Below are 13,655 nucleotides of genomic sequence, written 5' to 3' on the forward strand. Positions count from 1 at the left end.
AGCGACTTGCGGCAACAGCGTGACTTACGGCGGCCCCGCCCCCTGGGCTAGTGCCGTGGGCGGGCCGCAGAAATACAAAGGACGGAGCGGGCTTTTTAGGCCCCCAGGCCAGCCACACTGCAATATGGCCCAGTCGGTGGTCTTGCAGGGTAAGCTGCACCGGGAGGGAGAGGACCCAGTCGGCGCAGAGCCCAGCGGCCTGTTAGCCGCCTAATATCTGTTCTCTTTCCTTCCTCTCCCCGATCACAGTCGGACAGTGCGGAAACCAGATCGGCTGCTGCTTTTGGGAGTTGGCGCTTAGGGAGCATGCAGCGGTCAACCAGGTACCGGTCCGGCTCCCAGAGGCCCCCTCGCCTGGCACCGACGCCTTCAACAGATAAGAGCTTCTGTTTGACCGACACACGTTGTATGGGGTCTTACCAGGAAAGAGCAAACCGGTCTTTAAACGTATATTGGCAGAGACCTTGATCTTAAGTTTCATGTAATTCTCAGGGTCTCATCTTTCTCAGGATTCTTGTGAACACCAATGAGATAGTATATGTGAAAGTACTTCGTAAAATAGGAAACGTGTAGTATTTCTTAATTTAACCAGTCGGCTTTTAAAATGATCACCATGAAGTCAGAGAAAGCTCTCACTTGATTCTATACAGCTCTATGGGGACTTCGGCACCTTCCCTGAACTTAATTCATAGATCTCAGGGAATCTATTCTTACCTAGATTGGAAGAATCAGTCTCCACATTTTATGATCATTTGTTTTTACTCATCATCGCCACATACCAGCCCTTACAATATTGTGGGATTATTAATTTGAAGAACTTCATTTGGGAAAGAGGCAAAAGTTAATCAAATGCTGTAAATATTTTCTTTTTTTTTTTTTTTTTAGAAAGGAATTTATGATGAGGCAATAAGCAGCTTCTTTAGAAATGTGGATACCAGGTAAGGTGGGATTAAAGTCTGTCACAAAAAGTGCTGGTGTGCTGCATAGATTTTTAAAATATGCAGTACCTGACTTTAGTGAGAGGCACTGACCCTTTTTCCCTAAAAGTCAAATTTAAAAAATGACAACAGCCAATGCAACAATAGCTGTCTGTGTAAAAGGATCAAAATTATACCTATTTTTTGTCAGATTGGCAAATAATAGTCTTTTAGTGTGCTGTAAAATTTTTGTGATTAGTTTACATGCCATGAGATGAAGAGGGTGAAAATCAATGACATAGCGTGATGATTACTTTTCATGTGAATAGATTGGAGGAGAATTCTTCAAAGGACAATAAAAACAGTTGATAACTATCAAGATGTTGGACTTTTTTGTTTGCTTTTCTCATTAAAGAGAATTTCTCATTAGTCTTATGTCACTAATATTCTGATATCATTCTTCAGAGCAGGACAACAGGTTTTCTTTTAAGACATACTAACCAACAGAAAGAACCTTTAATATGTCTTCTTTTAACTGGACCTAAAAATAAAGTTTCACTTAAAGGAATGCTCAAAATTGCTCTTAGGGTATCTGTTAATAATAGGTAACTTTTGAAAGAAAAATATATTGTTTACATTTCTGTTGTTATTTGTGGTCAGGAATATTTGCTGTACAAATAGATGTACAGAAAGGGAGAAAAACAATTGACAGATTATCTTTGTTTATTTAATAAAGAGTATATGTAATTATATATCTTTTATATGAAAGTAATTTGACATTCAAGGTTTGTTCATAAGCTTTTAATGTTAAATCATTAAATTCATGTGTTTTAAAACCACTTAAAGCTAAACTGTGGTGAGCTTGAATTAAAAAATACTTAAAGACCAAAATATGCAGTTTTATTCTAATTCAATAAAAATTTCAGTTCTAATTTGAATTATTTGGTTGGGTATTTGAGGCAGTTATCTCCTGAGGAAGGCTAATTAGTTTTCACTTTTTGATGAATTCTAGAGTCAGAACCTTAGATTTGCAAATTCAGAAACCTTGTTAACACCTTGAGAATTAATCCAGTGCTGTCTAGTGCAGGCAGATGCACCAACCGAAAAGCAGAAACTCAATTAGTTTTAATTGACAGTGGATACTATAACTCAAGAAGACTAGATACACAATTCCCTTCAAAAGCACATTCTCTTCTGTAGGAAATCTACCTGAAAAATTAGGTAATAGAAGGTTGATTGGTAACCATGGAGCTGGACCAAGAGAAGTTCAGTGTATTACCCTAATGGCTGGTGTCATTTATCTTTATTATGTGAAGCTACAGTGGTACCTTGACACATGAGCACTTTAAATCACGAGCAGTCACTCGCGGGATTTTTTGCTTTAAGTCAAGAGTGGATATTTGAATCACGAGCTTCCACAACCTTCCATTACATGACCTGCTAAACTTTGTGAAAGAGAGAAAGAAACAAACTTCCATGGAAAGGTTTTTTGTTGAAAGGGCCTCTAAGTGAAAGCGAGGAAAGTGTGGCGGAAAAAGCCAAAAGTCAGTGAAGAAAATGATGATTAAGCAAAGTACAAAGATAGCAATTAAGTTTAGCAATAAAGTTACATATTGATGATGTTTAAGAAAAGTACAAACATAGTAATTAAGTTTAGCGATAAAGTTACGTATCATACGTAGTGTGTAAGTTAAATTTTGCAATTAAATGTAGCATTAAGTGTGTAGAGAGTAAGTCATGTTAAGCAATAGTGCACAAAATGAAAACCTCCTCTGCCAGTCTCCTCCCCCTCCGCCAGCATCTTCGCCTGACCTTGGAGGTAAATACACTTCAAAAACCAGTTTATTTATTTACATTCTCTCTTGTGTGTGTGTGTGTGTGTGTATGTATTTGTTATTTATAAAGTACATTTTCTTATTTAAAAGCATACAAAACAAAAAATGTGTGGTTTTGGGGGGCCAGAATGGAGTAATTGCATGCCCATTAATATAAATGGGGAAATTCGATTTGACATACGAGCAAATTGAGCCACGAGCTTGGCCATGAAACGAATTAAACTCGTGTGTCAAGGTGCCACTGTATTAGATTCCCTCTTGTTTGTGAACTAGAACATCCTCTCCCGTACATGCTATTAAAAGACCCAAATTTGCCTTTCTAATGCTTCCTTTAAAGGTGCTTCTAACTAAATACTTACTCCCATGTCCTCAATTCTTAATGACCATTTCTTTCATTGAGTATTCCTGTATTTCCCCATGTATAAGAAATGAAGATGCATATTCTTATCCCCTGTATAAGAGGCACCTTAATTTGGGGGCCAAAAATTTGAAGAAGAAAAAAGTATTACATAAAGTTATTGAACTCAAGTTTTATTTTATTCATCATAAAATTCATTCAACTCCTCATCACTGTCAAAACTCCCATGCATTAGCTTGTCCTCATCTGTGTATGATGATGAATCACTGTTTTCAACAAAGAGTGCAAAAACAAGCGCAAAAAAGTGGGAAATGCAAGTAAATCTACAACCACTGTATAAGATGTACCAAATTTTAAGACTTCAAATTTAAATTAAAAAAAAAAGTGTCTGATACATGAGGAAATGTGGTACATAGTTGAGACTCGGCCTTGGAGCTGTTCCCTCTTAACGAGGTGACTTCATACAACTACACTGCCATCTACTCTGCTTTATAATTTAGCTAAGAGCATACAGAGTCTCCAGAATCAGGTTTGGGGAGAAGGGGTTTGGCATCTTGCTCTTTCTTTGTACTATCAACACATGTAGCACCTCGTCTATAAGTTAGTACAAAAAAAATAGTTTGAAAACAAGACCGCTTCTTTGTGTACACTTCTGTATCTGAGGAAATGATCATACCTTTTTAACAGTATGACGGGAATTGACCTATACCAGGGATTGGCAAACCTTTCCTGTAAAGAACCAGATGGTAAATATTTTAGGTTTTGCAGACCATAAGATCTGTATCACATATACTCAACTCTATTAAAGCATGGATGCAGGTAATACATAAACAAATGAACGTGACGGTGTTCCAATAATTTTTATTTTATTTTTTTAGCAAGAGAGAAACAGGAAGGAAGAAAGATGGAAAGCATCAATTTGTAGTTGTGGCAGTTTAGTTGTTCACTGATTGCTTCTCATACATGCCTTGACCCAGAGTGGGAGAAGGGATTACAGCTGAGCCAGTGACCCCTTGCTTAAGCCAACAACCTTGGGCTTTAAGCCAGTGACCATAGGATTGTGTCAGTCCCACGCTCAAGCTGGCGACCCTGCACTCAAGCCGGATGAGCCCATGGTCAAGCTGGCAACCTTGGGGTTTCAAACCTGGTATCTCAGCGTCCCAGATTGATGCTCTATCCACTGCACCACCAACAGCCAGGCCCAGTATTTTAAGAAAACAAGCAGCTGTTCAGATTTGACCAGAACTATAGTTTACCAACCCTTGACCTACAGCATTTTATGCTTCATTCTGCCTCCCTTCATATATATTCTGACTCATAAACTATATTGACTCGTACACTGTCTTTGGTCCTAGATTATTTACTTTGGTAACTATTATCAGCATGAAATTCTAGGTATGTCCTTAGATGGTCAGTGGTATATAACTAGTACATTAGTTGATATGTTTACCTATAACAGGAAACCTTATTAATGGTGGCTTGTGCAATAAAGGTATTCAGTTATCTCAGGTACAAGATAAATCAATAAATTGGATGCTCTAGGTTTGGAGAGGTGCCTTAAAGACCAAGATATTATTTATTGTTTGATTAATCTTAGTGTGTTGACTTTTTGTTTTCATGTTTATTACTTAATAACTATGAAATGACAGCCTCCAATCTAGGAATCACATCCCTATTCATGTTCAATGTAGGAAAACAGAGAAGAATTGGTATCAACTGCATCTGATCCTTTTTATCAGGTTTCCCAAAAACCTCTCTCTTATCTCATTAGCCAGAACTTGATTACATGGCCAGTACTAAAGAAAGCCAGGGGATTAAGTACCTCACTTTTTATCCTGATGGGAGGTAGGCAAGGGAGAAGATTAGGAATGATGGCTCCTTTGTTATTTTTTGTGTCTGTCTCAATGGTCTCTAAGTAGCTTTACCATAGAAATCGAAGTTAACTTAATTGCTGAGAGCACTAACAGCCATGGAAGATCTTATGATTTTTTTCTTGTTTTTTTATTTTTCAGAGTGGTTGGTGATGGTGGCAGTATTTCCAAGGGGAAAATTTGTTCTTTAAAAGCACGAGTAAGATATACACACTCGGATTCTTACATCTCAAGTGTTTTTAAAATAACTATACTTCTGTAACTATCATGACAAAATAATTTAAATTTCTCAAATTAAAAAGTCTTTACTAAGCCACTTCTAGTATAGACGTAATTAAGTAGACATTTGTATCTGCCTGAAACTATATTTTGTGTTTAAGTAAAACACTGCATAGTTACCATTTTTTCCTAAATGTTTCAGGAAAAATACATGTCTAGATAAATGATAGGATCTTTCTTAACTCTAAGCCTGAAATATATACTAATGCAAGTTAATTTTTTATTTGAATATAATGGAAGATTTATTTGCTCCTTTTACAAAGCATGGGTTTAGCCACATTGTAGTAAATAAATACCATAACCACCTAAGACCTGAACAAAAAAAGAATTTGGGTCAGTAGCCCATATTAGCCTTAATCCCATTTCAACAACACTTCCCTTCTGTGATTGTTTGTCTACAACAAACTGCTTTTTCCAGTTATTGATCAGTAACCTTTGGCTTTAACGTAAAAGAAAGGCGGTTTGGATACTATGGAAGTGATGAGATGATGGGATCAGACCTGGAGTACTGGCTGAAAGTGAAGAGCAGTAGTGTGGTACCTGGGAACTATCTATCTGTGACTTGATATCCTTGGAAACAAAATTTATGGCCAAGACCATATGCTTATCAGCTGTTAGAATAATTGATTAACACTTGGTATACTCTGCCATAGAGAGTGCTGACATCACAATCCGAATCTCACACATAGAAAAAAGAAATGCTGGCATTTCCTAGACCACTTCCAATTTGAGCTCTTTCCCACCATCCTATTAGTAGGCAAAATAGAGGAAACGTTGGAAAAGTAAATCAGTGTGTTTCTGTAGCCTTTGATTTGTCCTAGAAAGCACTCTAACTTCTCCTTAGGAGTCTTTTTTTTTTTTAACAGAGACAGAGTCAGAGAGAGGGATAGACAGGAACGGAGAGATGAGAAGCATCAATCATCAGTTTTTCGTTGCAACACCTTAGTTGTTCATTGATTACTCTCTCATATGTGCCCTGACCACGGGCCTTCAGCAGACCGGGTAACTAACCCCTTGCTCGAGCCAGCAACCTTGGGTCCAAGTTGGTGGGCTTTGCTCAAACCAGATGAGCCTATGCTCAAACTGGCAACCTCGGGGTCTCGAACCTGGGTCCTCGGCATCCCAGTCCAGCGCTCTATTACTGCGCCACCGCCTGGTCAGGCCTCTTTAGGAGTCTTGATAGTATATGGCTATGATCACTGAAGAGTGTAGGCTTCATAAGATAACTTCAGTGGTTGAGTCCCTTTACTCTGTCTAGTATCTGAAGTTAACAGGCAATTACTTAGAATTTTGTAAATCCTATATTAAGGAAAATTTCAAAGACCAGAAAGCTATCACCAGGTGGCTCTGGAAGAAAATATATAATAGACATCAAATCCTAAAACAATTATCACACCAGACCTCAGATGGCTAAGTGAGGAACCCAGAATAATTTCTCTAGTTGTAATTAATTGCCAAATCAAAAGGCCTGATGTGACTAAGGAAAGATTGTTAGAGTTATATACTCTGTCAGGGTTTTAATACTAAGTGACTGTGACAGTGAGAATGCTATCATAACTGACTTTAGGAGGTGCTTGAATGTTAGTTTGGTTTTTTGCCAGATTGTAAGGTAATAGAGGGTATGGCTTAACTATTTTTAATCTGAGTCACGGTTTTGGAGACAGTAACTAAATGATTTTTCTTTAGATCAAAAACAATGTTTTAATCTTCCACAAATTATTTCAATAAATCTATTTTGGAACAGGGCCAGTATATGGTAAAAATTGCATAAAAATCCCTAAAATTACCAGCAAATAACCCTATATAGTCTTGTCTATGTAGAGTGTATGTATATTTATTTTTGTATGTGAAGGAGCACATTTGTAAACCTAAGTTTATTGTCTTTCTAATTTATTCTGCTATAATATACTAATACTGTGTCATACACTACTATACAATTAAAATGTTTCTAATATGCTATGTAATACCACTTTAATTGCCAGCTTACAATAGCATAATTAATTATATAAAATAATTGAATTCACAAATTGTAACTCCATTGGAGTCAGTACTCTATAAATATCAAACTTGACTGTCTCCCTTCAATAAGATGGTTAAGAGTCTGTTCTGCACCAGGATAGCCAAGTTTGAATCTCAGTTCTACTACTTACTAGCTGGGTGATCATAAACAAGTCATTTCACTTTTGTAGGCCTCAATTTCCTCAGTGTTCAAAGTAGGGATACTAATAGTACCTATACATAGGGTTGTGAGGATTACGTGTAAATGGGGTGGTACATGTAAGCACTTAGAATAGTGACATATGTAGTAAGTGCTTAACATTATGTGATCACAAGAAGTAAAAAAGCCCATGAACCAAGCACTTGCTCTTTGACAGCTAGTGTTTTGGCTTTGCACATTTACTGGCTTGAATTGGACAGTTTTTGGCTGTGGTTCACAACAGCATGGTCGCTCCTAATGAGTAAATGCGTTAATGCACCCTGCATTGAGAATATTCTCTGGTTAATATTACCTTCCAGATATCTGAGATGTCTCAAGAAATTTATAGTCACATAGGCACATGAATAAAAGAATAGATAGAAAATAAGTTGAGAAGATTACTCAGTTTTGTTTTTTTTTACACTTGGTAATTTGGAATAGGGTAAGAATTTAGAATTCATCTTTTATTGGATTGCACCTTTTGAGCAGAGTAAAATTACTTTTTCTTAAATCAGTCTACATAGTCAAAGATTTTATTAAACTTGAATTATAAAAAGAACAGTGTAACTTTTAGTTCATAAGTTTTTTCATTTACAGAGTGACTAACTCTAAAGAAAATTATGATAATTCAATTTTATTTCTCTTTCGCAGGCTGTTTTGATTGACATGGAGGAAGGAGTAGTAAATGAAATTTTGCAGGGACCTTTGAGAGATGTGTTTGATAACAAGCAGCTCATCACTGATATTTCTGGCTCAGGGAATAATTGGTGAGAGAATATGCTGAACATTAAAACAGAAATGTCATCTGAAAAAAATGAGCAGTTTTTCTTTCATTCTAATAGGTCCTGCTGACATGAAATTAAAATATAACTTGCTTTACTTAACTCTAGACCTTCTCGCCATCTTTTCCTTTATAAATGATGGTGTTTCATAATACTTGGAAGGCACCTATATCCCAGTTCTTTCTCTTTTCTTTTTTAAGAAAAAGATGAATCATGAAAAATTGATTTATTAAATTTCTTGTTGTAAATTGATTCTTGCATAATACTAAATAGTGACAACGGTTTTAAGTATTTGTATAAACTGTTCTCTTTAGTATTTGATTTTTGCAAGTTCTCTAGTTGGTCAGATTTAATAGGATTGATACAGAGATGCAAGCCAGACCAGTGTCCCAGCATTCAAACTCAGCTTGAGGTTCTATTTGGCCCTTAAATTATAATGGTCCCTTTTCCTTAATGAGAAAAAAGCTCCAGCTATGATCATTTGAAATTTTACTTTGAGGTTGTTTATTTGTTTTGTTTTAATTAAGTAGCTTCTTGCTATTTGCAAATCTACTTTTTATTATTTTAACTATTTGCAGTCAGTCCCTCAGGTTTATAATGTGTGGTGATGTATAATTTTACTAAAGCATGAATTTGAATCTTGTGTTCTGGGAGAGTCATTTGGGGAGAACCAATCACTGAATAAGTAAGTTCACCTGATTACCCAACTGGCTTTTCTCTAATTGTTGAATAACTTACTCTGTAACTTTTGATTACACCTGACTGCGTGTTGGGGGGAAATCGTGCTTATTTTTTAGTTCATCATAGTGATACTTGGAAATTTGGCATGTACATAAAAATGCTTGCAGGTCTCCATGAATATCAGTTTTCTACTGTGTGCCATTTAATCTAGTTATATCTTTTTCTCATATTTTAAACCAAAATGCTTTAAAATTTTCTCTTTCTAGTTGGCCACATTCTGCTTTTTCATATGTAAAATTGACTGCAGTTAGAGTTTCTTTAAATGGAAATAAGAAAAACTGTAACTAAAATCTTGTTTTGTTTTAATTTTACCTTACAAAAAAAATGAAGGAAAATTTACGAAAGCATAGTTTAATATCCATTGATAATGAGCTATCTTATCAGTATGTCTGAGGAATATACATATATATTTGCTAAGTTTTCTACCTGGTGTCTTAGAGATACATGATTTAGTGACATGAAACATGAATAGGATTCACTTAATACAGTAAAAATACTTCCAAGTTTTTCTTTTTTAAATTTAGATCAGAAATGAAATCTTGAAATAAATTCAGGGAAATTTTTTAATCTATATTCTTTTTTTCAGGGCTGTGGGGCACAATGTTTTTGGCAGTCTTTATCAAGAACAGATTTTAGAGAAAGTGAGAAAGGCGGCAGAGCACTGTGATTGTTTGCAGTGTTTTTTTGTGATACATTCCATGGGAGGAGGTAAAGTTATTCTTTTGCCTATAACAATGTGAAAGTACAATGGGGAATTCATTTGCAGACATGTCTTGCTTTTAGTCTTATGCTTGCTAACTATTAAGAATGTGTATGTTGCCTGACCAGGCTGTGGTGCAGTGGATAGAGCATTGGACTAGGATGCAGAGGACCCAGGTTCGAGACCCCGAGGTCACCAGCTTGAGCACGGGCTCATCTGGCTTGAGCAAAAGCTCACCCACTTAGACTTAAGGTCACTGGCTTGAGCAAGGGGTTACTCAGTCTGCTGAAGGCCCACGGTCAAGGCATATATGAGAAAGCAGTCAATGAACAACTAAGGTGTCGCAATGCGCAACAAAAAACTAATGATTGATGCTTCTCATCTCTCCGTTCCTGTCTGTCTGTCCCTGTCTGTCCTTCTCTCTGAGTGTCTCTCTGTCTCTGTAAAAAAAAAAAAGAATGTGTATGTTTGGCCCTGGATGGTTAGCTCAGTCAGCGCATCTCAAAACAACAAGGTTGCAGATTCAACCCCCAGTCAGGGCACATAAGGGAAGCAACCAAAGAATGCACAACTAAGTGGAACAACAAATGAATGCTTTCCTCTCTCTGCCTCTCTATCTCTCCTCCTTCCTCTCTCTGTCTCTCTAACATAAATCAATAAATTTCAAAGGTTTTTAAAAAGTGTTTATGAATGTATATAACAACTTTTTATCTTAAATGTTTATCAAAGTGCGTCACTACTACCATTTTCTTAAAAAAAAGAAATCCTTCAGTTTCTTTTACAGAATTTCTAGCTAATTTCAGCATACATGAGCTTTGTGGGAATGCCGACTTTCTCCTAAGAGTTTGCCTATTCCAGCTAGAGCTAAGTAATCTGGCGTGTTCATAGGGACGCTTGGAAAAAAAAATCAGAATCCTTTCTCTAACTACCTGCAAACCTTTGTGTATCCAATAAGAGAAATAGGTAAAAGAAATCACTTTAGTCAGCTCCTTGAACTCATTCCTCACGTGGTAATAAATCACCTTGCCCTACAGTAAATGAACTGCATTACTCTCTTGCCCCAGGGAAGCGTGTACCTTGCAAGGGAAGTATTTTGCTTCCCTGTTCCATGAAATAGAAACAGTTTGTAATCTGCAAATTTCATAATAGGATTAGCTGATTTTGAAAGAAAAATTTGCCATGTTTATTCTTCCAAGCTGAGATTAAGATTTTATATATATTCAGCAGGTTATATACAATTGATTTTTTATACATATCTATTACTCAGTGTGATAGCATTTTAAAATTACAGTCATAATTGCTGCATAATCAGGCCTGTAGAAGACCATTATAATAATTAAACAAATTTTCTTTGTACTAGTATAATTAACATGCAAGCTTGAGTAAGTTTTTTTTTTAAGTTCGATTTATAGTTCATTATGGTGCCTTTTTAATCCCTCTATTACTCAAAATCTCAGAAGATTATAATTCATAATCCACTGAAAATGACAAAAACAATTTAATACTGAAGATTAAAAATGAAGGTCTTCTTTCCCCACATTTAATCCCCATTAAGTTTGTCAATGTCATCATTCCAGGTATCTTCTAGGCCTATTAAAAGTGTCTGTGTTTTTACATAAACAAGATTGTATAATATGTGTTATTCTGTAATTTTTTCACTTTATATTTTTCCCAAGTGTCTTTCAATATCAGCTGTCTCATAGAATTCAATTGTGTAAATAGATAATAATTTTGTTTTATTTAGTGCTTTATATTTTTTATTCAATTTTTTTAATTTTTTAATTTTATTTAGAAAATTAACTTTAACAAGGTGACATTGATCAATAAGAGTACACAGGTTTCAGGTAAACATTTCTATAATATTTGAACTGTTGATTATGTTGTATAGCCATCACCCAAAGTCAAATCATTTTTTGTCACTTATATTTGTTTGTCTTTACAACTTTTCCCCAACCACCTCCTCCATTCCCCTCCCCCACATCCTCATCCCGCTGGTAACTACTTCACTTGTATCTATGTCCATGAGTCCCAGTTTTATATCCCATCTATTTGTGAAATCATACAGTTCTTAGCTTTTTCTGATTACTTATTTTACTCAGAATAATATTCTCAAGGTCCATCCATGTGGTCATAAATGGCACAATTTCATCATTTCTTATGACTGACTAGTATTCCATTGTATATATGTACTATATCTTTATTAAACCCTCTATTGAGGGACACTTCAGTTGTTTCCATGTCTTGGCCACTGTGATAATGCTGCAATGAACTTGGGGTGCATGTGTCTTTGCCTACCAATGTTTTTATGTTTTGGGGGTAGATATTCAGTTGAGGGATTGCTGGGTCATATGGTAGTTCTATTCTTAATTTTTTAAGGAACCACCATACTTTCTTCTAGAATGGTTGTACTAATTTACATTCCCACCAGCAGTGAATGAGAGTTCCTTTTTCTCTACAGCTTCTCCAACACTTGTTATTACCTGTCTTGTTGATGATAGCTAATCTAACAGGTGTAAGGCGGTATCTCATTGTAGTTTTGATTTGCATTTCTGAATAGCTAGTAGAGATGCGCATCTTTTCATATATCTGTTGGCTATTTGTATGTTTGTTCAGGTCCTCTCCCCACATATTTTTTCTTTTTCTTTTTATTGATTTTAATTTATTGTGTTTACATAGATTCTAGTGTCACCCCAAATGCATCCCCCCTCCACCATATTTTAATTGGGTTGTTTGCTTGTTTGTTGCTGAGCTTTGTGAGTTCTTTATATATTTTGGATATTAACCCCTTATTGGACCTGTTTGCAAATATCATCTTCCATTTAGTTGGCTGCCTATTTGTTTTGTTGTCAGTTTCTTTTGCTGTGCAGAAGCTTTTTAGTTTGATATAGTCCCATTCATTTATTTTTGCCTTTACTTCCCTTGCCTTAGAGGTCAAATTAATAAATTATTCTCTATGGCCAAGGTCCATGAGCTTAGTACCTATATTTTCTATGTAATTTATTGTTTTGGATCTTATATTTAGGTCTTTGATCCATTTTGAATTAATTTTTGTGAAAGGGGACAAACTGTAGTCAAGTTTCATTCTTTTGCATGTGGCTTTCAATTTCCCCAGCACCATTTACTGAAGAGGCTTTCTTTACTCCATTGTGTGTTTTTGGCTCCTTTGTCGAAGAGGAATTGATGCTTCTCATTTCTTTCCTTTCCTGTCTCTCCCTATCTGTCCCTCTCTCTTACTCTCTATCTCTCTCTCAAAAAAAAAAGAAGAAGTGTTACGTCTTCTTGATACAATGTCCTCTTTATCATTATGAAATGTCCATCTTTGTCTCTAGTTAACTTTGTTGTCTTGAAACCAACATTGTCAGATATGAATATGGCTACACCATTTTCTTTGCATATTATTTGCTTGGAGAACCCTTTTAAAACATTTCACTTTGAATCTACTTTTGTCCTTGCAGCTTAGATGTGTCTCTTGAAGGCAGCATATGGTTGGATTTTGCTTTTTGATCCAAACTCCTACTCTCTGCCTCTTTATTAATGAGTTCGGTCCATTTACATATAGGATAATTATTGACACGAGGATTTTCTAATGCCATTTTGTGTTTTGTTTTCTGGTAGCTCTGTGTCTTATTTGGTTCTTCTCTTTTTTGTTTCTGTCAGTTGTTTTTGGTGGTATTCCCCACTTCTTTTCCCTGTTTCTTCTTTTTTTAAGCTGTGTGTTTCAGTAGCGGCTTTTTCATAGGTGGTTATCATTAGGTTAGTGAGAGAAAAATGTTCACATGTACAAGAGGCCTTTGTCTTATGAGTTGTTCTGCCCTCCATCCTCCTTTGTTACTGCAGATCTTTATCCTCTCCCCTTTTATGTTACTGTTGTCATAGATTACCCTTGTTTTTATTATGACCTTTTTGGAGCTTTAACTTGTAGTTTTGATTTGTTTTTTCTTTGTATCTGGTCAAATAATGCTCTAGAGTATTTCC

At 35.9% G+C, this 13,655-nt stretch overlaps 1 protein-coding gene across 2 annotated transcripts in view; it reads left to right on the forward strand.

The window, feature by feature from the left end:
• The first annotated feature begins 17 nt into the window (after positions 1-17).
• Positions 18-13,655, forward strand: part of TUBE1 (tubulin epsilon 1) — a 22,409-nt gene continuing 8,771 nt past the window's right edge. Inside the window, exons 1-6 of one of the 2 annotated variants that reach the window (XM_066373435.1) lie at positions 18-149; positions 250-323; positions 886-938; positions 5,123-5,180; positions 8,109-8,224; positions 9,567-9,688. In XM_066373435.1, coding sequence (XP_066229532.1) covers positions 125-149; positions 250-323; positions 886-938; positions 5,123-5,180; positions 8,109-8,224; positions 9,567-9,688 — 448 coding nt within the window. In that variant the 5' untranslated portion in view covers positions 18-124. Of the gene's footprint in view, positions 150-249; positions 324-885; positions 939-5,122; positions 5,181-8,108; positions 8,225-9,566; positions 9,689-13,655 lie in introns of those variants that run through there. The other variant, XM_066373436.1, reaches the window with a different exon arrangement.

The sequence above is a fragment of the Saccopteryx leptura genome, chromosome 3 (genome assembly GCF_036850995.1).
Source record: "Saccopteryx leptura isolate mSacLep1 chromosome 3, mSacLep1_pri_phased_curated, whole genome shotgun sequence".
NCBI classification, from domain to species: domain Eukaryota; kingdom Metazoa; phylum Chordata; class Mammalia; order Chiroptera; family Emballonuridae; genus Saccopteryx; species Saccopteryx leptura.